The sequence below is a fragment of the Littorina saxatilis genome, linkage group LG17 (genome assembly GCF_037325665.1).
Source record: "Littorina saxatilis isolate snail1 linkage group LG17, US_GU_Lsax_2.0, whole genome shotgun sequence".
NCBI lineage: Eukaryota > Metazoa > Mollusca > Gastropoda > Littorinimorpha > Littorinidae > Littorina > Littorina saxatilis.
Window position 1 is genome coordinate 54,791,216 of NC_090261.1, and position 26,875 is coordinate 54,818,090.

General features: G+C 40.3%; 2 protein-coding genes across 2 annotated transcripts in view; one reads left to right on the forward strand and one right to left on the reverse strand.

Annotated features, from left to right (window-relative positions):
• The window catches only part of LOC138952585 (serine/arginine-rich splicing factor 5-like), a 30,100-nt gene extending 23,171 nt beyond the window's left edge, over positions 1-6,929 (forward strand). The window contains exons 7-9 of the mRNA XM_070324273.1: positions 3,704-3,777; positions 4,949-5,062; positions 5,814-6,929. Coding sequence (XP_070180374.1) covers positions 3,704-3,777; positions 4,949-5,062; positions 5,814-6,201 — 576 coding nt within the window. The 3' untranslated portion in view covers positions 6,202-6,929. The remainder of the gene's footprint in view (positions 1-3,703; positions 3,778-4,948; positions 5,063-5,813) is intronic.
• Positions 6,930-7,062: 133 nt separating this feature from the next.
• LOC138951627 (fasciculation and elongation protein zeta-2-like) overlaps positions 7,063-26,875 on the reverse strand; it is a 51,220-nt gene continuing 31,407 nt past the window's right edge. The window contains exons 5-8 of the mRNA XM_070323158.1: positions 25,091-25,371; positions 18,537-18,612; positions 16,623-16,688; positions 7,063-15,687 (exon numbers count right to left, since the gene is read on the reverse strand). Coding sequence (XP_070179259.1) covers positions 15,668-15,687; positions 16,623-16,688; positions 18,537-18,612; positions 25,091-25,371 — 443 coding nt within the window. The 3' untranslated portion in view covers positions 7,063-15,667. The remainder of the gene's footprint in view (positions 15,688-16,622; positions 16,689-18,536; positions 18,613-25,090; positions 25,372-26,875) is intronic.

The window sequence follows — 26,875 nt, forward strand, 5'->3', positions numbered from 1 at the left end:
CAAGCCATTCAAAAGTTGCAACATTTTAATTACAGTATTTCTGTGCTCAATCCTAACACTGCAGCAAATTTCTGTAAAGCTGAATGTCCCTTTCCATGTACCAACTTGGTCATACGCGGATTATTTAAAATGCAACTTTACCACCCGAAGCGTTGCAAACACCGGGAGAAGAGTAAACAACTGCAGACTTGAATGGACACTCATATGCACTCCAGATGCAGGGCCTGTGCAAATCCTTGGGCTGATGCATCACATTCTTTCATAATCAGACTGCTATCAGACAAGCATTCAGTACAGGATATAAACCTTTCAGCAATAGATTGAGCTGATCAATGTTGACAAAAGCCCAACACATGTCAGCGGAGTGACGTTGCACAGTACCAGTATCAATATCTGCTTGTGATGGGTCAGAAGATGGCAAAGTATCTGTATCTTCTTATGGTTGGTCAGAAGATGGCAAAGCTGATGTTTCTGCTGTGGAAGAGGGTAGTTCCGGTTTAGCAAACTTTTCCATCAGGTCAATCTTTCTCCTCGCTGCCACCACAGGAGGACTGGCTCTCCCCTTGCTCCAACCTAATAAATACACAAACACTGATTTAATATTTGATACAACTGTCCATGGTTTTTGTTTGTAATAAGCTGCAAATTTTAAGACTCAATATAAACGTCAACAAGTGCTTGTACTTTATTTTGCAAATGACCATGTTACATGGGGTGTACCTCAACTTTTTGGCTAGGCTGGTAAATCAGAAATCCCAATCAGCCCCCAACCACTGAACCAGGCGGGTTTTCTTACAACCACCTCAGCGGCTCGTACCCACATATGTCGGTTGACGAACACACACACACACACACAAAAGACATTCATTAATTGGCCCCTATCACAAAATGTACATGTCAAGTTTACTATGGGATTTGAGTAACCACACAATCACATACACACAGGAACTAATACTGAAACTAGCTGAATTATTTTCTTTCTTTCTTTCTTTCTTTTCATATTTTTCTTTTAAAATTAATTTATTTCATCACACTTGCTATGTATTTGCTTGTTTCTTGTCTGTTTTGTGTGTGTGTGTGTGTGTGTTCTGTGTGTGTGTATACATTTTCAGATTTCCTAAACCTAGCACTGTTTGCAGGTGATCTTTATGCTTTTGATTCATGAGTTGCATCCCCAGTCCTTTAGTTTAACTCTTTTTTTATATTTAGTCAAGTTTTGACTAAATATTTTAACATCGAGGGGGAATCGAAACGAGGGTCGTGGTGTATGTGCGTCTGTCTGTCTGTCTGTCTGTGTGTGTGTGTAGAGCGATTCAGACTAAACTACAGGACCGATCTTTATGAAATTTGACATGAGAGTTCCTGGGTATGAAATCTCGGAACGTTTTTTTCATTTTTTTGATAAATGTCTTTGATGACGTCATATCCGGCTTTTCGTGAAAGTTGAGGCGGCACTGTCACGCCCTCATTTTTCAACCAAATTTGTTGAAATTTTGGTCAAGTACTCTTCGACGAAGCCCGGGGTTCGGTATTGCATTTCAGCTTGGTGGCTTAAAAATTAATTAATGACTTTGGTCATTAAAAATCGGAAAATTGTAAAAAAAAATAAAAATTTATAAAATGATCCAAATTTACGTTTATCTTATTCTCCATCATTTGCTGATTCCAAAAACATATAAATATGTTATATTCGGATTAAAACCAAGCTCTGAAAATTAAATATATAAAAATTATTATCAAAATTTTTTTTTCCAAATCAATTTAAAAACACTTTCATCTTATTCCTTGTCGGTTCCTGATTCCAAAAATATATAGATATGATATGTTTGGATTAAAAACACGCTCAGAAAGTTAAAACAAACAGAGGTACAGAAAAGCGTGCTATCCTTCTTAGCGCAACTACTACCCCGCTCTTCTTGTCAATTCCACGTGCACTGTCTTTGCCACGGGCGGTGGAGTGACGATGCTACGAGTATACGGTCTTGCTGCGTTGCGTTGCGTTCAGTTTCATTCTGTGAGTTCGACAGCTACTTGACTAAATATTGTATTTTCGCCTTACGCGACTTGTTTTCTTTGGTGAAGTAAATTGGATCTATTTTTTTTATTCCTTAGTGAATGGAAAAGATTTGACAACAATATTGCTGTCAATGATAGGTTGGTCAGCCATGCTGGTGTAAACCAATCCTTTAGAATTAGAGAACGCTCTCTAGTAGGGTACTTATTTTCCTACGGTCAATGACCAGAAACAGAAACTGTGTCAGTCGTACATCGCTCAGATGCTGCTTCTCAGTTTGACCCCAGACAAAGAATACTGATGACATGTTACACCATAGTAAGCTCTCAAGGACTGGCCAGCGAAGAACAATAAAATAGGGGTTGTGAAGACGATATCACAGAGATGATCGAGGGAGGGAGGGGGGGGGGGGGTGTGCGGCGGCGGCATGGTCAGTAAATTGGATCAAGAAACCCGCAAAATACTTCAGACACAAACTGTTTATCATTTACCTGCAAACCCTAACACATTCTTACAACAACAACAACATAACGATGTGCAATAAATCACGTTGTCAAACAAACAAGATCGAAAAGAGAAAGAAGCAAAACCCACCTCGTCGAGTCAAGAATCTTAGAATGTCGTCTGCTCAAATACGATCATGTTGGTTCATTTCGGAGTGTTGTTACTTCCTTCTACTGTTCGCTGCTGCTGGTTCATCTTTCTCTGATATTTCTTGCCACTATGCCGAACATTTCCAATGTTAGGGTTGTTCTCCGCAGCTCAAAACTTTGAAAAATGCTGCTGAATCGGTGAAAACGTCATGGATTTGTTGACACCGGGGGACTGATAAGTTGTCTACTGCGCTTGCGCCAAATGCCTTTGACCTACATATATTTGCATATATTAATTCCGGGGTTTCGGTTGGAACGGATTCTCTCTCTTTGTGCCTATGTCAACGGAAATTCCCCAACGGTGATGACGTCATCTTGAAGAACGGAAATTTCCACACAGTTTGAACAGCGAAGGGTCATGTCATGTGCGCACATTTACCAGCACGGAGTATCCAAAGTTGACCATTTTTTCGATTTTTTTGATAAAACACAGACAAAAACAACAAAACATCGGTTTGAAAATGGTTTTATTTACATGAATACATGTCTAAAATGACAAAAGCAGATTATTGAATGCATTCCAGGATGTTCAAAGGTGTGAAAAATGCAACAACCCCAAAAAGGTGTATGAGACCAAAAATAACTCATTTTGCCTACCCGGTCTGCCCTTAAGTATTCATGGCAATAACAGATTTTTTTAAAGTTGGGACTGTGAATGTGGTCAATATATTTCTGGTCTTTTTTGTAGGGAAAAGGCATTCACCTGCCTGGATTGCAAGTAGCAGTTAACATTTGCTGGGAAGAAAGCTAGGGCTGATGGGTTTTTTTTCTTCTTCTCAATCCAACATTTTCAGCAGAGGCTGTATACTAGTTCAGCATAGTTTACAATGCCCTTACACTGCCCTTTTTGTTTGAAGTTAGGTGTATCGAATCCCAGGATGAAGAGATGTGAGTATTGCTTCCTGTTTATGTTGAAGGCGTGCCGTTCTTTTATGAAAGTGTTTACTTTCTAAATGTGCTGATGTGCACTGTGATGAATCTTTCCTAAGCAGCATTTCTAGTTATTAATTAGTTCTGTGCTCTCATCTGTCTGAAGGATTTGAAAGACTACATGCGCCAGGCGGGAGAAGTCACGTACGCTGATGCACACAAGCGTCACAGGAATGAAGGGTAAGTTACAAATATAGTGAACAGTTTACCCCAGTATTAAAGTCTCATGCTCCAAATCCTTTCTAGGGTGAGTTACAAATATAGTGAACAGTTTACCCCAGTATTAAAGTTTCATGCTCCAAATCCTTTCTATCTCCCCGACATGTTAATTCAAATTCATAACTGTTAAAATTCGTTTCTCTTGACATGCTCTCTTGCACTCTCCCTGATTTCATCCGCCTTTTCCAACTTCTGTAGCTGTTGCATACAATGAGGCATTTGAATTTCTGTAGTGGTAGACAGTATTTTATTAGATTTGTGACGATTGTTGTGTGAAGTTTGGTTCATGTGTATTGCAGTGTTAAAGTGCCTTTTGACCATTTTAGTTTTGTTTGAAAAACATCGTATTGTAATTATGTGTACATTTTCATTTTTGTGCATATCTGATGTTGGAACGAACCGGAAGGTGATATGCTTGTATGTTGAGACAGTGAACTAATGATGCTCTTCTAACAGGGCGCCCAGGTCCTGTAAATTTTGTTTTCATTATGTTATAAATCTTCCATTCTAATTTCTAATAATGCTAAAAAATCAATTCTATTTTGAACAATTATAATAAAATAAATCACAAAATGTATTCCTTTCATGTTCATGCCGATACCATCAACTCAGAATTTTGACCAGAGAATGTTCTGCTCTGCTGTTTTAATCAGTTAAATGGTTACTAATCGATCAGCTGGAACTTCCATAAAGCCATTGCAAGCTGTTAATCTACATCAAATGAGATGATTATAAACACAATAATTGTAAAAGCAGGTTGTGCTCCGTTTTTGTAGGATTTGCACAGTTGTGGACTGGATTGTTTTTCAACACATGTAAAGTGGCATTGAATTCAACAACAAATTTACATGTCGCTGGGCCCCCTGCATATAGTGCACAGTTTACCCCCCATATTAAAGAAGAAATTGTCTCTGCTCCAAAGCCTTCCTCTCGCATATTAATTTCATTGCATAATTATTAAACTGATTTGATGTTGATAGAATTTTGTTCCAGAACATGCTCTCTCTCTCACTCTCTCTCTCTCTCTCTCTCTCTCTCTCTCTCTCTCTCTCTCTCTCTCTCTCTCTCTCTCTCTCTCTCTCTCTCCCCAACATAGTTCTTTTGTTATAAATGCCCATTCCTTTGTCTGCAGAATCATCGAGTTTGCCACCTACTCGGACATGAAGAATGCCTTGGACAAGCTTGACAACACCGAGATCAACGGGCGCAGAATCAAACTAGTTGAAGATCGCCCCAGAAAACGCAGGTTTGTGAGCTTTTTGTCTGTCAAATAATTCTTCTGTATTATGATTTATAATAACCAGTAAGCAAGCTGGCACACGGTCAAATATTAGTAATGTAATAGATCACTCGCATGGAATAAAGGGTAATTCAAGATTATTGACAGGGATGCGGAAGTGTAAAAATTGACTAGGCACTTCTTGGATTCACTAGCCTTCCAAAATGTCTTCTAGCCCCAAAGCCCTGAGAAAACCATTCAAACTTGCTGCGATTAATCACCCAGTCTAAGTTCTATTCGCCACAGGCAAGTTTATTTCCACATCCCAGATTAACATGTTATTTCAGGTTGGCCTTAGTCTTAATCAAAAAACAAGAAAGGTAGGTTGTTGGAACGTTTGTTATTGACAAAACAATACATTCACAGATATTTCGACCCAACAGTCTTAAGTGAACAGACAAATATTCACACAAAACTTATCTTGATAGTTCTTTCAGTTTACGTCCACTCGTCGGGAAGCCGAGTGAATTCATTCTGATAGAACTAACAACAACAACCACCTACCTTTCTTGTTTTTTGATTCTGAATTTTGGAACGTTGGCAGTCTCTTTTTTTTATTTATTTGGCCTTAGTCTTATTAAATGTGCTCTAAAATGGTCATTGATGTACAGTTTGTATCCTCATCCATTGAGCTCCAGATCATCATTTGGCTCAGTGTTTACCCACATTTTATTCAGTCTTTTTAATGCTTTCTTGGATTCTGGCATGTTGTAAACAGCCAATCAAACTCTCGCAGCCGCAGTCGCTCGAGATCCCGCAGCCGGCGCAGGAAGAGCCGATCCCGCAGCCGCTCCCGACGCTCTCGCAGCCGTTCCCGTCGTTCCAGGTCCCACAGTGATTCCCGCAGTCGTTCCCGCAGCAAGTCAAGGTCCAGATCCAAGTCTGGCAGCAAGGAACGCAAGTCCAAATCTGCAGATAAGGAGAAGAACGACGTGAAGAAGGCGTCCAAGTCTCGTTCCCGCTCCAGATCTGGATCTCGTTCAAAGTCTCGCTCCAAGTCTAGGTCCAAGTCCAGGTCCAGGACTCCTGATGACCGTAAAGGAGATGCTTCACCCAAGACCAACGGAGATGCTCAGCAGAAAACAGAAGACAATGATGATGAATGAATATGTGGGTGAACGCGTGGGTGGATTGTGCGAGTGTGTGTGCTTTGTGCATGTGAAAAAAAGGGTGGAAGTGTCCATCTTTATGCAGCTACTACAGTAATCGGAGCAGTTTTTGCTGTATAATTTAGTGAAATTCCTTTTGACGTTGTGCATGATAAGTCGGGAGTAATCCTCTTGACACTGAGTTTAACAATTTTACTTGTTGAGGAAGGATTTGTTCCAATAGTTTCACTGATTTGCAATGAATACTTGTTTTATGTTGTTTTTAATGTTGAGTGTTGTGTACGTTGACTCGTCTCTTTCTGCCATTTCATGATTAGCATTGGCGATTGTGTTAGACCATGCATTAAAGGCCTGTGCAAAGAACTTCGTCTGTAAGAAGAGGCAAGTTTCGCTGTAGGGTTAAATAAAGCTTGGGTTTCTGAATCATTTTAAGCGAAGGTAAAGTCATTTTAAAAATTGATATGTACATGAAAAGTTTGAATCGGCTGTGGGCTGTAGCAGGTCCAGTTCAGCTGTGTTGTTAAATCACATTTGTAACTCATCAGTCAAAGGAGAGGTTCATGTGTCCGTGAAAAGACTTAGAATCTGAAGTGTAGATTCGGTTATCCTTGCTTTTATGAATGAATGGTTTTGTTGTCTAATTTGATGTCATGCACTTATGTTGGCATCGCCAGCAGGTCCTGTACCTGATCATCACATAGGTGAATAAAAAGTTGTGATCATAATAGTATCCTCACAGTGACTGAGTGACCTGATGTCTGTGTGTGTTGGTGAGAAAGCCTGTCATAACGAATGTGTCAGAAAGCCATTTGCTGGAACGAGTTGTGCAACAGTATCACCAAATCAGAATGCAGCAAGTCTTTGTAACAAGCAAGTTTATTCAGTTTTACTTGCAAATAATTTGTAAAACTTGGGTGGTGAACCTCGAGAAAGAACAGAAACATCTAACATGGCAACTCAATACATCTTCACAATCACAACACTTCACTACATTTAAGTTTCTTTACAACCCTTCCTTGCAAGAAAAACTTAAACGCTGAACCTCTGCACTAGTAATTAAAAAAACCATCTGACTCCTGCTCACTCTTGGTAAATACAAGGGAATCCATTGAAAGATCATGAAATCACAACTTGAAGCTATAATTAATTCGGATGTTCTAAGCAAATCCTGAGGAAGTAGACTACACGCCAACAACAAATTAACAGTACTACAATGTAAAGAGTATGCATCAATAATGCGTGCATAATGACTAAAGAAAAGTGCATGCAGTAACGGGTATGCAAGCAAGGTCAATGGAGACTTGTACTGAGTTAACAGTTTGGATGTTATGCATGAAAAAGCAGCCAACACACCCATCAGAAATTAATAAAATTTGAGAGTGGCCTGCATACGCTGTGAGAGCCTACAATAACCATACTTGGACAAAGTCAGTGATATATGGATCGTTCATTATTTAAAACAAAATTGCATTCTACCGGAAATGTACTGAGTTGAACCCTTGCACTTTCTCTTCTTGCACTAGTTAATACCAAATTCTACATCGAGAGCACCCTTGGCAGTGAACCTGTGCATATATCAATGATTTACAACGGTAATCTACACTCAAATGAAGAGTTTAGCAGGAGGTATGCTTGGGAAATTCACCACGAAGTCTATGTTAAGGGATTCAAACAAACTGATGCTATAAATTTGCACACTTGCCCGGAGATTTGGATTCAAACCACAATGACACACTACAACCGAATACAAATGTGAAGTAAAGCTGGGTAAGGGTTTACATCATGAGGGTATTGAGCCTGCAGTATTTGAACCGGGTTCTTTCTTTCTTTCTTTATTTGGTGTTTAACGTCGTTTTCAACCATTCAAGGCTATATCGCGAGGGGGAAAGGGGGGAGTTGGGATAGAGCCACTTGTCAATTGTTTCTTGTTCACAAAAGCACTAATCAAAAATTTGCTCCAGGGGCTTGCAACGTAGTACAATATATTACCTAACATTTCTTACATACTGCTTGACTAAAATCTTTACAAAAATTGACTATATTCTATACAAGAAACACTTAACAAGGGTAAAAGGAGAAACAGAATCCGTTAGTCGCCTCTTACGACATGCTGGGGAGCATCGGGTAAATTCTTCCCCCTAACCCTTTCTTTCTTTATTTGGTGTTTAACGTCGTTTTCAACCACGAAGGTTATATCGCGATGGTTCCCCCTAACCCGCGGGGGGTTTGAACCGGGTTCTTGGCAACATCAACAACAGCAATATAATATAAACAATACAAACACATTTTCACAAAGATTTATTTAAGCTCATTTGAGAAATAAGCAAATGAAAATCATAGATTCACTGGAACCTGTTCGTTTTGCCTACTCCATGTACCTGTAGTGTTTCTTTCTTTATTTGGTGTTTAACGTCGTTTTCAACCACGAAGGTTATATCGCGACGGGGAAAGGGGGGAGAGGGGATAGAGCCACTTGTCAATTGTTTCTTGTTCACAAAAGCACTAATCAAAAATTTGCTCCAGGGGCTTGCAACGTAGTACAATATATTACCTTACTGGGAGAATGCAAGTTTCCAGTACAAAGGACTTAACATTTCTTACATACTGCTTGACTAAAATCTTTACAAAAATTGACTATATTCTATACAAGAAACACTTAACAAGGGTAAAAGAAGAAACAGAATCCGTTAGTCGCCTCTTACGACATGCTGGGGAGCATCGGGTAAATTCTTCCCCCTAACCCGCGGGGGGTACCTGTAGTGTTTAGTCAAGTGTAAGGTCACATGTACATACAGGACACACTGCTTTTCATTGGCCTGTTAGGTTGGCTGAAGTATCCCTGTCATGAAAAGACACCTACAAAGGGACGCTGATCCATGGAGTGTCTTCTCATAACAGGTACATGTACCACTGTTGTCTCCGTAGAAAATCACAGATACCAAACCTGATATTCCTTCTACGCAGTAATTACTGATACTTTATTGCGAAATGTACCATTTTTGAGTCACTTGAGAAAAAGTGACTCTATGTAATCGGTCAGTGTTAGTCTGTCCGGCCGGCCGGCCGGCCGGCCGGCCGTCCGTAGACACCACCTTAACGTTGGACTTTTCTCGGAAACTATCAAAGCGATCCGGCTCATATTTTGTTTAGTCGTGACCTCCAATGACCTCTACACTTTAACGATGGTTTCGTTGACCTTTGACCTTTTTCAAGGTCACAGGTCAAAGGAAAAATTAGACATTTTATATCTTTGACAAAGTTCATCGGATGTGATTGAAACTTTGTAGGATTATTCTTTACATCAAAGTATTTACATCTGTAGCCTTTTACGAACGTTATCAGAAAAACAAGGGAGATAACTAGCCTTTTCTGTTCGGCAACACACAACTTAACGTTGGGCTTTTCTCGGAAACTATAAAAGTGACCGGGCTCAAATTTTATGTGAACGTGACTCCCAGTGACCTCTACACTTTGACGTCTGCTTTGGTGACCTTTGACCTTTTTCAAGGTCACAGGTATGTCTTGAAGGAAAAAAATTGAAATATCATATCTCTGAAACTATTCATCGGATTTGATTCAAACTTTATAGGATTATTCTTTACATCAAATTATTTACATCTGTATTGTGTTGTGAATAGCAATTTCTTCCTGTCCATCTGATGCCTCATATAATATTCAGAACTGCGAAAGTGACTCGATCGAGCGTTTGCTCTTCTTGTTAGGAAACAACATGACACACATTGTAAACCGCATCAAACAATAAAAAGAACATGAACTATTGATCTTTGCAACTAGATAAAGCAGGATATGACGAAGAAAAGCACTAGGGAAAGATCCAAATACTGAATAGGTTATAAACTGTTGAGCTAAAGCACTGGCTAATCATGAGCATGCATGCAGATCGTTACAAAGGAAAACTACCACTTGAGTCCGGAAAAAACACCCTGTGTTGTGTGGATTATAGCCTAAACAAATAAAAAATACTAAACAATTCTTTCGTTTATCAAAATATTTGTCCGTCTTTGAAATTGATTTCAAACGTGCAGTACATCTGCATTATGAACTGCTTTTCCCCCTTTCTTCTCTCAATCATGTCCTTTTTCTGTGAAACCCCTTGTAATTGCTTTAGAATTTTATTTATATTAATCACCCTGTGTCTGGAAACACCTCTGCGCGGAGGGGTTTTGCAGCCAGCGCAGTGAAGATAAAGAGGGAAAATTTTCTTGGCTCGCGCGCCAGCAAGCAGGATGTCTCAAGACTGTAATGTAAATTATTCACTTGTAGCCTGAGTGCAGTGCCCTTAAGATAAGTCTAATCTGCACACCTAGTAAAGAATAGCAATCCAAGTTCTCCCAGCAAGAAAATCATTCAACACTGCACACCACATGAAAGTCACTTTTTGCAAATCTGTCTGTTACTGTTAGCTGAAAAAAAAATGTGGGGGAGTATTCAAAGAAGAGGAAACATTACAAAATTTGGTCTACACAGTCATGCACTTTAACACTGCTTAGAAATACAGAACACTACATCCAGAAGCTTCACAATTTGTATTTTGCCACACAATGCACCAGCTTCTCACAAAAAAGGTAATTTTTCCATTCAAGACAGACATGTATGTACACTGCTGCCTCAAGAACAGTGCACAAAAAGCGCTGTTTAAAACACAAAGCATAGACAAGTAAAGCAAAGACAATTTGCACATAAATGGCTAATGTAGGCCTTCAGTTTCAAAGTGCAGCCTGTAAAATAGCCAGCTCACTGATTTTTAGATTTTGCAAGTGCGGTTGTTGGGGGAAGCTACACAAGCAATTGCTTTTTTTTGATAACATTACAAAAGAGGAAAATGCAGTGTTGAAGTATTCATACTTACTACTGCTCATACATGTACAAAAGCAGCCACATTTGTTCACTGTTTAAAATACCAAGGACAAAGCAAACAACAGTATAGGTGACAGATTATAACCGCACTCTTTAAGACAATCCTTAATTGAGCCTGAAGTCGACTTCGTGAAGACTTCGCAAAGTCCTTTTACCGCAAACTCAATGTGGCCAGCTTTGCCAAGTGTACTTCACGTATTCGACTTTGCTCAGTTAATTTGAGGCTTTACACATGATGATGATCAGTCAGAACAAGAAAGTAGTCTTCTCATTTGTAACTAAAACTGCACACCTGAAAATGAGCAAAAGAAACACGAGGCCTGTAGAATCTAGGACGCACAGTGTGTGTGTAATATCAATGTATCCAATATGCAGGACACAGAAAACAACAACCACAAAAAAATAAAAGGCTGTTAACAGTAACCACTGACCCAAAACATTCTGGTGATTTTGATTTGTTCACTGGGCTGTAGCTGATAAACAGAAACGGTAAAGCTGTTCATAACAAAAGTGGATAAGAAAAACGTTTGATCGAAAGAGACATTTTTTTTAAATGGATCAGAAGGCAGTTCTTCATCATTCAACAGAGAATTCCTGAAGCTTGAAAAAACTCCTGGAATAGAACTGAAACCTTGATTTTGATTTAGAAATTAGCATTAAAGCATAAAAAGATCAATATTCATATACTGTACAAACAGGTATAAAGTAAAGCCAAACTAACCACTGTTGTTTTATGTAGCTTACAATGTACACAGTTTTCCTCACTGTGGATGTAAACATGGTCAATACATGTACAGCACTGTCACAAAAGAGAGCATGTTTCAATATGAAACCGCATGCTACAGCCTTACTACAATGACACAGAAGAGTAACATTGTAAAAAGTACTTTGCATTCAAATTGTAAAATAATAAACAGGAGACAAACATACTACATGTACTTATACAATCAAACAAAATTCACATCAGTGCATCACTAAATATTTTGTAAAAATCCTAAGATCACTTGTAAATGGAGACATTTTAGATAAAGTAAGCTTCCAGAAGCTTTTGTAGGGTTAAAAACAAGAGAACGAAAGAGATAATGCAACCAAGACAGCTTTCCAGAGTTTTGGTGTGTAACCAGATAATGCAACCAAGACAGCTTTCCAGAGTTTTGGTGTGTAACCCTACTGTTCCATCTACAAATCCATGATTGTGGTGCACAGAACTACACTGGGAACGCAAAGTGTAATGATAAAAATCATTAAAACCACACACACACACAAAACCTATGCAGAACCAAATATCCTCATTGAACAACCTTACTGTCAGTGTCCTGGATGACAGACCCTGAATCTCCGACGCCTACACAGTTGATTAAACCTTCATGACTATCTCCTTCAAAAGCTTCTTTGAACAAGAACGCTGAGAGTTCAATACACTATAAACCACTGCTATAATATAGCACACGCACTTAGCACAACATCTTTTGCTGATTACACGTACACGGACAACAACACATAACTGTACACCAAACTGCACTAAAAACAGTGGGTATTTCAATATGTCCAAGTCATGACACTTTTGTACACATACATGTAAACAATCGCTGAGACTGGCACAATCATGAAATAAAATCATGCAACATAAGTACTCATGAAAAAATATCACACTGGAAACCAACAGATTTGGTTTAAAATCATACTTGCTTGAGTAATTAAACATACGTTCGCAGTACACACAGAAAAAGAACATTTTAACCAGCATTTTTACAATACCCACTGCACTTCAACAAAAACATTATTATAATTCAGAGTCCAAATCGCTCACAATTTACACCAATAGAGGACAAGAAGAACAAGCAATTTGTACAAGCGAAGGAATATTGCAAGATTGGGGGAGAGAGGTAAACAACAACACAGGGCCATCGCAGAAATGTACATCAACGATTATCATTTAAACAGTTCTCAAATTAGAGAAAAACAAGAACTACAATTCCATGCATAAGAATATGCAGAGACTGCCTAAAAAAGCAACTCTTTTGATAACTTTCTAAGCAAATTATGCTATTGAAAGGGGTGATTCACGCATGTGTTTTCCTCTATCTAGACTTTACTTTCTTTATTTATTTGGTGTTTAACGTTGTTTTCAACCACGAAGGTTATATCGCGACGGGGAAAGGGGGGAGAGGGGATAGAGCCACTTGTCAATTGTTTCTTGTTCACAAAAGCACTAATCAAAAATTTGCTCCAGGGGCTTGCAACGTAGTACAATATATTGCCTTACTGGGAGAATGCAAGTTTCCAGTACAAAGGACTTAACATTTCTTACATACTGCTTGACTAAAATCTTTACAAAAATCGACTATATTCTATACAAGAAACACTTAACAAGGGTAAAAGGAGAAACAGAATCCGTTAGTCGCCTCTTACGACATGCTGGGGAGCATCGGGTAAATTCTTCCCCCTAACCCGCGGGGCGTCTCTATCTAGACAACACACTTCGATAGTGTAGATTTTAAGAAATCAAATCAAAGCTACACACCAGACAAAATACTTCATGTAGTACACAAAGTTTACTGTGAGTCTACCTTTCACTTTACCGAACTTCACCCACAAAAGCACAAGAAAAGCTAAGCAAGACAGGCAAGAATTATTTACAGCGAGTAAAACTCTCAAGAAGCTGATGAATATTTACATCAGATGAGACACATTGTCCATGACAGCACAACATTTACAAGCATTTTTTTGGTTTTACATCACTTCACAGAGAAGAAGTAAAACAGTGGTAGAAAAGCGAATCCACGCACTGTACCTTGCCTTGTACATCATACAAACTTTATCACAAAACTTGTGTAAGTGACTTTAAGTCATTTTGTTCACAAACTATCAAATCAAATCAGAACATCACTAAGAAACACACTGAAAAGAGAACGTATGTAAAAACTATTTGCCACCTTATTATGCTTTTTAATTAAAATTAACTGGGTTATTAAAATAAAAGACAGAGGACTATAACAATTATTCGACATAACCTGGCTGTCCCCTGGGACTGCGTAGTGCAAGCATGAAGGATGACCAAATTTACAATGAAGGAGGGGGGACATTGATGGCAGACCTGTATGATCCTTTGTCAACTGATGATTCCAGGTTTTCTGGGGGATAGGGTGAGTAGCGATATCAACTCTGATAAGTGACTAAATACATGATGCGAAAGAAAACAACTGCTGGCATTTCACTGCAAATTCTCTGACATCATGTTTTCCTCCGACAGATTATCAACTGTAGCCGTATCATTACAACTTTTGAGATTATTCTTGCTCTCAGAAAAAGAGAACGGTCAAAGCTGCTCTCTTTCGATGCCACCCATGATGAAAACTTTCCTCAAGGCAGCACTCAATTGATGATTCTGACTAATCAAAGTCACATTTCTGTGAAGGTTGTGTCCCACATTTTTAGTAGAAACACACTGCCCAGCTTCTATGTAGTGTGAAATAAACTTGCTCATTCAGGCCTAAAACATGCTGGCACCACTGACTGACTAATGGGGGCTTTATGTCCTCAGGTCATTGTGCCTATATTCAGGACATAAGTGTGAATGTGATACGATAAAAAGAAAAAGCTTTCTCCACATATTAGAACCTCATTCTTATAGCCACATACCTGCAGGCACATTTAATGCTCAACCAAGCAAGAAACATTACAACAGTAACCACCATGAGATACAGACATATTTCTTGGCTTACAAGAACTGCAGACCTTACATGAAAACTTAACTAAACCCTCGCAATAAAAAGGTGGATCAATGCTGCAATACAGAAATGGCTTTGGATCCGTCGGGTGACAAGGCAATATTTACAAAGCAATCCAGAGCCTGACGAAAAGCGTGATCTTGGATGTGAAAGATGGCGGGGTTTAATAGGTGGGCCCAATTCAGTGAACTCAAAACTCGCACACTTTTAAATCTCACCTAAAACTGGCAATAAAAACATGGCATCTAAAAGCTAAGCTTCAGATCTCTAATAAGACAGCATTGAAATAAAAGTCCATGATCCAAGGTTTGATTTTCAAAGTTGAACTGTGTGTACCTTGTACGGGTCCAGGATGTATTTCATTACTGACAAACGATGGGAGTTTCAGACAAAACGCCATGCCTGATAGAAACTGCAATGGATCACTTGCAGACACAGGTACCGGTAGTATTAACACAGCCATTTGCAGCCCCATGAGGGGAGGATACAGTATCTTTGGTAGATGGACTTGACTAAAACTACTGATGAACATGATCTTTTTAACACCAACAGGCTGCTGAAACATAATGGCGGTTGGAAAAATTGCAAAGCCCCATTCATGATGATTTCGTTAATGAAACTGGCCCATGCAGTCCTCAAATGGTGCTGGATCTCTGCCATCCAAGGTCTGAGGAGGTTTTGACCTTGAATGCAACTGGATTGTGTTGGGTGGGTAGTCGAGTGGCGTCAAACGATGAACCAAGAACACGATGGCTGTGTACAGGGCCAGTGTCAGTGAGGATCAGCAGCAAACGGCGATGATGTTAACAGTTAATTCCTGGCCAGTGGTCTTGCTCCCTCTCTTGGTTGGATGATTAATGTGTAGGACACAAGACTGCAACACACAATCAAGCCGTTCAGAGTGTTGCACAACTACCAACCGCAAAGCAAAACAAACCTCTTCTCTGGTAAATAAATAAATGAGTTTGAATAATAAAAAATGCATGAGAAAACCAGTTTTCAGAATAGAATGTTAACCTTCAGTCCCATAAATTCAGGAAAAGCATCAAAATTCGTTTGTGACATTAAAATTTTGTTTTATTTTTATGAAAAAACCCACAACATTACAGGTCATGCTAAACAATCACCAAAGAGACAAGAGTCAACCTCACACAGGTAAATCAAGGATTACAATGTTTAAAGCCCTGAAAACATCAATACTCTCAAATCCATGATCAGACATTTAATTATAAACCCTACACCTCACTGAAACTCAAACCGCCGACGAATCTAGAAGAAAGCATGTCATTAAATGGGCTAAGTCGACTTCACAAAGCTTGCTGTATGAAGCTTTGGCACTGGGGCGGGGATATAGCTCAGTTGGTAGCGCGCTGGATTTGTATTCAGTTGGCCGCTGTCAGCGTGAGTTCGATCCCAGGTTCGGCGGAAATTTATTTCAGAGTCAACTTTGTGTGCAGACTCTCTTCGGTGTCCGAACTCCCCCCCCGTGTACACTACATTGGGTGTGCACGTTAAAGATCCCACGATTGACAAAAGGGTCTTTCCTGGCAAAATTGCTTAGGCACAGTTAATAATTGTCTACCTGTACCCGTGTGACTTGGAATAATAGGCCGTGAAAGGTAAATATGCGCCGAAATGGCTGCAATTACTGGACGTATAAAATTTCATCTCACACGGCATCACTGCAGAGCGCCTAGAACTGTACCCACGGAATATGCGCGATATAAGCGTCATTGATTGATTGATTTTTGGTAGAAAGACTTCGCGAAGTCAACTTCGAGCTCAACTAAGAAAAGCCTAAAGGCTTACCTTTGAGAATGTAGTCGGTCAGTAGAGTTGGCACTGTGGAACTGTCCTCGTTTATAGCCTCCAGAACTGGAACATAAAAGAAAACATTGAAATGACAAACTGTCAAAGGGTACGTAATAAGGTTCCTGCCTGTAAACCAAAAGAACTACAGATTAGATGGGCCGGGGAACATCTAAGGAAAACAACATTTGTGAAAATTAGCAGGGGTCCAGGGGCAACGCCATCGTTGAAGGCCGAAGTAAAATTTAGCAGTTTTAAAAGCAATTTGATGGTACAGTAGTACCTGCCATATCCGGTCACCCATTAGTCATTGCAAAGGTGACCGCAAATATCAGGTGGCCGTTCATTACAGGCCCCCTCCTCCTCCAAAAAAAACCCCAAAACACGATCAAGTTTTCATGAAGAAAAAAAAGCGATCATCCACGAGCCGCCGATTCATTATCTCTGTTAGTTTTGCTTTCGTTTATACATCTTAATTATTTGCGTGTTTAACTCGATCGTCCTGGCTAAGCTATTGTTTCGTATGTTTCTATGTGTGTTGTTTGGATTATTATATATATATATGTTTTTGAGTGTCAGATAAACAAGTGTTTCAAACTCACATCAGCTGTGATCGATCCGGAAGTGACTGCCGTAAATGTACATGTATGCGCATGTCTGTATTTACAGTTTGCGCATGCGTAAGTATTCATGTCGTCTGCTCGTGCTGTGCCATCTGTGCACACAACACACACACACACCACAGGCGCTCGCCCGCGAAAGTGACAAGTGGCCGTTAAGTGGCCGCTCCTGTCCAGTAAGAGGGGCACCTTAGGGCAAAAATCAGTGACCGTTGACCGCGTCAGACAGGTTAACGGCCATTAAGAGTCAATTATAGAAGGAAAACTCATTAGTCATGGGAAAGCTGGCCGCTCCGGGCAGGTTGACGCCCACGAAAGGGCCGGAAATGGAAGGGACTACTGTACATGTATCTTCTGAGAAGTGCATGTGGAAGTGAACTCTTAAAGATTGCGCCTCCATTTTTTTCTTGTAGGAAGATATTTTGCTCTGGCCCTAATTATTTTTCTTGGGATGACACAGTCGATCGCTTCCCTCAGAAAATCGCTAAGTGGAGGATAGTTCTTCAGCCTGTTGAGACTGTTGCAGTCCAGTCTAAACTTCTGCTTAAAACTGCTTGAAAAATACATGCTAGCAGGCATAAAGAAGATGAAAAGTATGACCTATGCAAGAAAAGATCATTCAAAATATGATTAGCTCAGGTCTCTTTTCCACATTTTAAACGCACACACGCACGCATGCACCAGACCTGCCTACCCCAAAAATTACAAGGAGTAATGAGCCCAGCCAAAAAGAGTAATCTGGTGGTAGAAAGAGTAGTTTTTCGTTGCCAAAAGTAACGGCCATCGGTGGGTGTGACTAAAAGGAGAACCCAAATAAAGAATATGACACTATCCTTGCCTGTAGACATCCTCATTTTTCTCCCAACGGAGAAATAGTTGTTCATAAAGTCTTGCAGGACACAAACATTCTTCTGCACACTTTCTGTTCATATTCAGTTGCTTCGCAAAAATAAAATGTCATTGATTTTCTCAAATTGTGAAGTCAATCAAAACGACCCTAGAACACAGCACTGGGAAACTCCGACAAAGCTCGACGAGAGCAAAAATACGGATCGGATTTATATTGGGACGAAATGCGAAAAATCGTACTTTCGGTTTCTTAAAAATCGTATTTCCATCGCGGAAAGCGTAGTGGCGTAGTTTGGAATAAAAATCGTAGTAAATTACGCCAAAATCGTAATGGTAGGCAGGTCTGATGCACGCACACTCTATCACACACACACACACAAACACACACACACACACACACACTTGCACACACACACAAACACACACAGAGCAAACCAACACTCACTTTTGATGTAGATCTGCAACTGCTCGGAGGTGGGAGGACCTTGCTGGGGGTGGTAGGGGATCACTGTGGTCAGAAACTGTAACAGAAAGCACAAACAGCGTTGCTTAGCACCAGTAAAATAAACCTGCAGACCAGTGCTGTGTAGATCAGTACCTACAATATAGTGCTAATTGGCATCAGTTAAGTATAGCTACAGTCCCCAGTTTTTCAGCCGTGGGATTTGGCGAGTGTGGTGAGGAAGTAACGTTTTATGGGGACCTCTCACCGCCAGGAAGGCTAGGCTTTGGCAAAAGTAGGTGAGCATGCTTGTGGAGGTGCTCACTAAGTGAGCAAAATGGCAGGTGCACAGCTGCCAATCCAATTGGCTGTTTATGGTTGCTACAGAAGTTACAATATCAATCAATCATGTTTAATTCTTGCCTAGCTAGTGACAAAATCCTTTCATATGCAACCTTGCTGTCTTGCCAAGTGGGAGGCTAGCTGCAAGCAATTCTTGCCTCCATAAAACCAACGTCAGATTAAGGTTTTCTTTTACTTGTCAGTGCCCACTGTAAAACTAGAGGGTATAATTATAAAGTCCTCCGTGGCAGCAGTGGCCACTTAGGGACAAATCCATTCATAATGCCCCTCTGACCTACTGAGCCAATCAAAAGTAAATTATTTTGATGGTCCCAGTGACAGCCCAAGTTTCACTGTCGTATTCGCAGTATGATGACAGAGGCATCCATCCAAACAGCACTGGGATGACATTTCTTCTGCGTCAGTTGTAATGTCACACTAGTGGGCTGTGTCTGGCAGGGCTCCAATGACTAAGTGCACAGAAACTACATTACCTCTGTCATACATGTAGTTTTATGCATGAAGTGCACTTCTGCCTTACTGGCTTTGTGTCTGTCCAATACAATAACATTGCCTGCTTCTCCCAAATCAAATTTTCATGCATGCAGTAATGGCTTTTTCTCCATGACAAAAAGGATGAAAGACAATGCTTGTCAGCTATTTCAAACGCTGACTTTAAACAAAGGCTGCAGAAGCAAACCAGAAACAAGTATGTGTTTGTATATATAAGCAAAGCTGCCATGCCAATCTCAATACAAAAACATTATCTGTCAAAGTTTTAGCAATCATGAATATTTTACACGGATTCACTTTTCAGCACAGCTATAATCTCAACAGTTCACATGCAAGCACATTTTGCTACATGTACCATTTTTTTTTAAAAGATTTCAAACAGTAATGTACTTCAAATGATTAATTAACGCAATCCCTGACTTTTTTTAATTGTTCACCAACATACCAACCGTTAACTTTTAACTGTCCACTTCTGTTTCCAGTATTTTCTGATTGTAGATGATCCGTAATTGAAGATACCTTCCTTCCAATGTACGCGATCAGGTGAAGCACCCACAGAGCATCCCTTCACTCGGACACATACCAACAATCACCAGCCTAGCTGCTTCCTCTTCAGAGTGGGATTTTCTTCTTCTTTTTCTTTTTTTTTCCCCGGAATTAATTTTACAGCTCGACACTTGCTGGCAAAATTAATTGATGAACAAGTCGCGTAAGGCGAAAATACAATATTTAGTCAAGTAGCTGTCGAACTCACAGAATGAAACTGAACGCAATGCAACGCAGCAAGACCGTATACTCGTAGCATCGTCAGTCCACCGCTCACGGCATAGGCAGTGAAATTGACAAGAAGAGCGGGGTAGTAGTTGCGCTAAGAAGGATAGCACGCGTTTCTGTACCTCTCTTTGTTTTAACTTTCTGAGCGTGTTTTTAATCCAAACATATCATTATGGGGGCGAGGACGCCCCCATTCTATACGGATAGTTTAGAGGTTGACCATGGGCAGCGCCATTTTGTTGTGAAATACGTCATCAGTTTGTGTACACAGGAAGTTGTGACATCCGTCACCCTATGGGAGGGGTGAAGGCAACATTGTTCATCTGTAGAAAGTTGTGAAATCCGTCACCCTATGGGAGGGGTGACGTCAAAATTGGTCATCACAGAGTTTGTGTAACACAGGAAGTTGTGAAATACGTCACCCTATGGGAGGGGTGACGTCAAAATTGTTCAACAAAAACATGATATGTCGCATTGTGCAGGGTCAACTGCAACAAACTCAAACCGAGCCATTCATACCTAGCTGTATTTGAGAGACTTATATACCCGACATTTTTATTTCTTATTTTTAGCACAGGTGTAGGAAAAATCATGAACCAAAATGTTATTTATTTTCTAATTTAACATTTTTTTTACAAATATGACCATGGTCTTTTAAACATACAGTGACATTAAACATTGTTATGTTAAAAAAAAGAAAAAAGAAATAAAGCTTTTGTGCACAAATCAGAAAATACATTGTACATTTTACCTACAGGCCAAACAGTGTCTGTTGGCGGCAGAGGGCCCAGCAAGTTGCTATTTTTAGATCGATTAAAAGTTGTCAAGAACAGGCGCTTACATTTGGATGTGTCCACTGATAGTAGGTTTGGTTGTGATCGATCAGAATGATGTAGGAATAAAAATGTATGACAGTTTGGTATGATGACATGTAATTCAAATATGCTGAAATGTAATATTATACATGATATAATATTATTATGGCTGTTGCCATGACCATGAACCCCAAGAAAGGTTTAATGTTATGTAAAATCAAAATACCAAAATCAAGCACCTACTAATTTGGTCTACGGTGCGGCTTGGACCAAAAAAGGATGGACACGCAACTCGCTCAGCCAGCCAGCGCTGCGAGACTTACAGCGGCCAACTTCGCCGCGGCGCGCTCATTGGCTAAGTATTGAACTTGCGTCAAGGCCGATGCGCGTAGATTCCCAGAATGTTTACTTTCGGTTAGATTCTTCGACAGCATTCGCAGAGGTGACTGCCGTATTGTGTACCGCAGTCAGAAGTAATTTATTACTTTTGGGAGTTTAGTAACGTGATATCAGTTTTCAATTGTTCGTTCACTTATATTGCTTTCAGATTTAACACACAAGAAACAGTAGCACGGTTTTCGTTGCGAAAATGTGCATTGGCAGTGCTACGCGATCGAATTGTGTATTATGTACACGCGGTGTTCTTCTCAGGAAAAGACCGAAGCGACATGTGACGTCAGTCGTTCAGCCCGCGAGCGGTGGGATGGGGGGGTTCACATGGTTTGTTTGTTTCAGAACCACACCCATATACACACATTTCACATGTAAACCATTTGTCCGCCCCCTGTCGATATTTATCGACTAAGTTCCTTGTATCTATATGTTTTTGGAATCAGGAACCGACAAGGAATAAGATGAAAGTGTTTTTAAATTGATTTCGACAATTTAATTTTGATAATAATTTTTATATATTTAATTTTCAGAGCTTGTTTTTAATCCAAATATAACATATTTATATGTTTTTGGAATCAGCAAATGATGGAGAATAAGATAAACGTAAATTTGGATCGTTTTATAAATTTCTATTTTTTTTTACAATTTTCAGATTTTTAATGACCAAAGTCATTAATTAATTTTTAAGCCACCAAGCTGAAATGCAATACCAAAGTCCGGGCTTTGTCGAAGATTACTTGACCAAAATTTGAACCAATTTGGTTGAAAAATGAGGGCGTGACAGTGCCGCCTCAACTTTCACGAAAAGCCAGATATGACGTCATCAAAGACATTTATCAAAAAAATGAAAAAAACGTTCGGGGATTTCATACCCAGGAACTCTCATGTCAAATTTTATAAAGATCGGTCCAATAGTTGAATCGCTCTACACACACACACAGACACACACACACACACACGCACACACGCACACACACACGCACATACACCACGACCCTCGTTTCGATTCCCCCTCGATGTTAAAATATTTAGTCAAAACTTGACTAAATATAAAAATGGTCTCTCTGCACACGCAGAAAGCAGACAGGGTGTAGGTTTTTGGGTAGGAGTCCAAGTGAAAGAAGGCCTGGACCAATCTGTGTTGGTGCAAATGATCCCTCACACCATGATGAGGATGCTACCTTTAACGGTTAATGGGATTCCTGTGTGACAGCTGCTGCAGACATACAGTGGAACCCCCCTTTGAAGACCCCCCTATCAAAGACTTCCTCCTTTTCAAGACCTTGCTTGTTTACATTTTCTGTTCATAAGCTGTGTAAATTTACCTCTATTTTAAAGGGTAGCTGTCGGGTTGCCTGGCCTCAAAATTGCGCGGAGTCGCGTGAAAACACGCATTTAAGAGTTTTCCGAGTTGATTCAACTAAAGACTGTTGATTTGGTCCAGAAGAAGATACTTTTATCATTAGTTTGAAACCATGAAAATGAGTGAAACTTTCTGCTAGTTCTCACAATCCGCAAGAAAACGAAGCAGTTGGCAGGCCGAAACGACTCAAAATCCGCGACCGACAACTCTGTCAGCACAAGAAGAGACGCCGTAGCGTTAGCCTGGCAGTGACGTCATCCAAGGAACCCGATAAGGCCGCTGCGAAGTTTACAGTACAATGCAGAGTACAGCTGGGCATCTGTAATGCTGTACGCGTGATTGATTCTTGCACAAAGTAAAGTATTGGGTGGTGGTATCTTCTCAGGACCCATGTTCCCATCTTCTCTTCTTTGATCTGACCAACTGCAACCTTCACAAGTTATTTCTAAAGTGGTTCACATGCTGTTGCTACTCCCCCAGTCCACCCGGTTAAACCATAAAGTTGCTCAACCACAGACCCTCGTGTCCCTGGTCAGCAGACACTTTACACTGAAGAAGGTCCGCTTGAGATGTCACGCCAATTACCCTGTACATGTGAGGTACTGAATTCAAGACAACAACCAACTCTGTCGGTGGGAAAATCTAGGAAAGAGATAATGACAATACCTCTTCAGTTACTCACTCAAGTAGGTAGACGAGATAAGATAAAGGGAAGAGAGACGAAGACAAAGATGAAACAGTGGATCTAGTGTGGAAATAGGGGAGGGAGGTTCGGCCGCAAAAAAATCAAAGATGAATTTGTCAAACTGTGATTGTGATGGTTATCGTGTGTGTGTGTGTGTGTGTGTGTGTGTGTGTGTGTGTGTGTGTGTGTGTGTGTGTACGTGTGTGTGTGTGCATGCGTGCGTGCGTGCGTGTGTGTGATAACACGTATGTGTGTGTGTGTGATAACACGTATGTGTGTATGTGTGTGTGTGTGTGTGTGTGATAACACGTATATGTGTGTGTGTGTGTTTGTGTATGTGTGTGATTACATGTGTGTGTGTGTGTGGGTGTGTGTGTTTGTGTATGTGTGTGATTACACGTGTGTGGTGTGTGTGGGTGTGTGTGTTTGTGTTTGTGGGTGCCTGTGTGTGAGTGTGTTTGTGTGTGTGTGTGTTTGTGTGTGTCCCTCGACGCGTGACATTATATGCCAATAAGTTGAACAAAAACAGGGTTCAAGTGGGAACACCAGAACAAAAGCAGGAGGGGGACGGAAGACACTTTATAAACTCCGTTTTTTTACTGCGAAATTTTGGCCTGGGAGAAGACACCCCATCCTAAGTTTCTCTTCGCCTACCCGTGCAGTATGCTTGAGGGCTTGACTAGACAACCCGATTGCGCTCACTACACGGTATAAAGAGAGCGCCGTTCAACCCGTCCGATTCCTCGGCTGACGTCACGCGTCCAAGGGAAGTAATTTTCGAGCGGGCTGCATTGACTCAGCCAAGAATGCAAACTTTCTTCCATTAAAGACATTGTAGCATGTCTAAAATCTTCGGACTTGTGTTATCAAGCTGTTAAAATCACCAAGTAACTTTTAAGTATAGTTTCAGTTACATGAGAACTCATTCTGATGAACAGATTTTGAGAGCCACAACCCAACAGCTGCCCTTTAAGATTTTCTGTTCATAAGCTGTGTAAATTTACCTCTATTTTACGATTTTCTGTTCATAAGCTGTGTAAATTTACCTCTATTTTACGATTTTCTGTTCATAAGCTCTGTACATTTATCTCTATTTTAAGACTTTCTGTTCATAAGCTCTGTAAATTTACCTCTATTTAAGATTTTCTGTTCATAAGCTGTGTAAATTTACCTCTATTTTAAGATTTTCTGTTCATAAGCTCTGTAAATTTACCTCTATTTTAAGACTTTGTTAATAAGCTCTGTAAATTTACCTCTATTTTAAGATTTTCTGTTCATAAGCTCTGTAAATTTACCTCTATCTTAAGATTTTCTGTTCATAAGCTCTGTAAATTTACCTCTATTTTAAGACTTTCTGTTCATAAGCTGTGTAAATTTACCTCTATTTTAAGATTTTCTATTCATAAGCTGTGTAAATTTACCTCTATTTTAAGATTTTCTGTTCATAAGCTGTGTAAATTTACTTCTATTTTAAGATTTTCTGTTCATAAGCTGTGTAAATTTACCTCTATTTTAAGATTTTCTGTTCATAAGCTGTGTAAATTTACCTCTATTTTAAGATTTTCTGATCATAAGCTGTGTAAATTTACCTCTATTTTAAGACTCCCCTTTTTTAAGACAGATTTTCTCAGATTGTTGAATGTCTTTAAAGGGGGGGTTTCACTGCACTCACCGTACTGCCGACTTCACTGGTGGGACTGGTAGCATCCAGGACCCCCATCGGGCCGTGGCTGGTGCGGGTTGTTTTCTTCTTCTTGCGGTCCGTGTTGGTGTCGCGGCGCTTCTTCTGGATGGACAGCAGGAGAGAGATGAAGGAATTCTTCAGCTCCTTGTCGTAGTCAAACTCGTCACGCAGGGCCAGCTCCGTCACCAGAAGCTCTGACAGCTCTTTGATGCTTCGCTCGTACTCTGCCAGCAGCTCGTGCAGCTGTGCGCAGGTCATGTCCTTCAGTTCTGAAACACAGTGAGGCTTTCTCTCTGAAAACTGAATTCAAACACTGTAGGACTCGTACATAGACATAGACATAGAACACTTTATTATCTCAAGAAGAGAAACTCAGGTGTGGTGTATCACATTATCAGACAACATACAACATAACACTTAAGAACATAAAACAGTCAAATTCCCTGCGGCAGTGTCTGTAGTGTGAGGTGCCTGATGACTTGATGTCTGCTGATGTAGAGGACGCCTTCCATTGTCTCTTTGTCTCAAAACTTAATCAGGGTACCCCCATCATGAAATACCATCTGCAATGTCAATTTCTAAAAAAAAAAGAAAAGAGGGTGTGCATTCATGACACTTACTTAAGTTACTACCTCTCACAAGACATCTTTCCAGCTGTCTACACCCCCCCCCCTCCTCCCCCCTGCATTTTTATTTTTTATTTTGTATACGAAGCCGGGTCTTCTCATGTAACATGCCCCTAATGGCTTTGCCGTGAGGGCGTAAAACTTACATTTTCTTCTAAGACATCTTTTTCAAACTTCTTGTGGTCAAGAAGTCCAACGTCCGATACTACAAAATGCCTGGGTCATTTTGAGGTGTGTGTGTGTGTGTGTGTGTGTGTGTGTGTGTGTGTGTGTGTGTGTGTGTGTGTGTGTGTGTGTGCATGCCTGGGTGTAATTGGGGTGTTGTAATAATTCAAGGGAATGTCCATACTTGCTGAGGAATATGCACAAACCCAACATGGCTGTTTTATCTAGAACACTTTTCATGTGGTTTTCTGGATAATGTACTGAAATCTCTCAGTCTCAGTGAAAATGAAATCTACCACATGGTGTAAGCTGGTGTCTTGCCAAGACTCCTTAGGGCACTTAAGATTCCATCGCCCATGTTCAGTTCTCCTGGCAGCAGCAGAAAATCTACCCTTGACTTTGTTTTGCTAAGGTTTGAATTAGATTTTGACAGCACACTGACGTCTTGTTTGCATCCTTTCCCACAGCAAGGCGATAGGATAGAAATCAAAATTGACAAAAAATTCCTGATCATCATCTCAAGGTGTAGACTTTGAGCAGTGTTGGTGTATTCTTGCCAAAAAACACTTGTGTTTCTTTTTACAACAATTAGACCCCCCCCCTTCTCTCTCTCTCTTATTTCCTTTCTCTCAGCTGCAAGAAAAGAGTGAGCTATACAGTAAAAGACAAGTGTGTGTGTGTGTCAGTGTGTGTGTGTGTGTGTGTGTGTGTGTGTGTGTGTGTGTGTGTGTGTGTGTGTGTGTGTCTGTCTGTCTGTCTGTGTCTGTCTCTGCCCATGCCTCTGTGTGTCTGTCTGTGTGTCGGTGCACCTGTCCCAGTCAATATCTGACTGTATCTGTGTCAGTATTCATGCACTCAAACGAAGAAAGGGAATCCTTGACTCGGCCCTCCTTGCACCTGTTGCTAAAAAAACCCTGTCTCTTGCTAAGTGACTTTAAAATCTGATCGTGGCTGATGGCTCAGACAGAGGGTGGAAATTTGA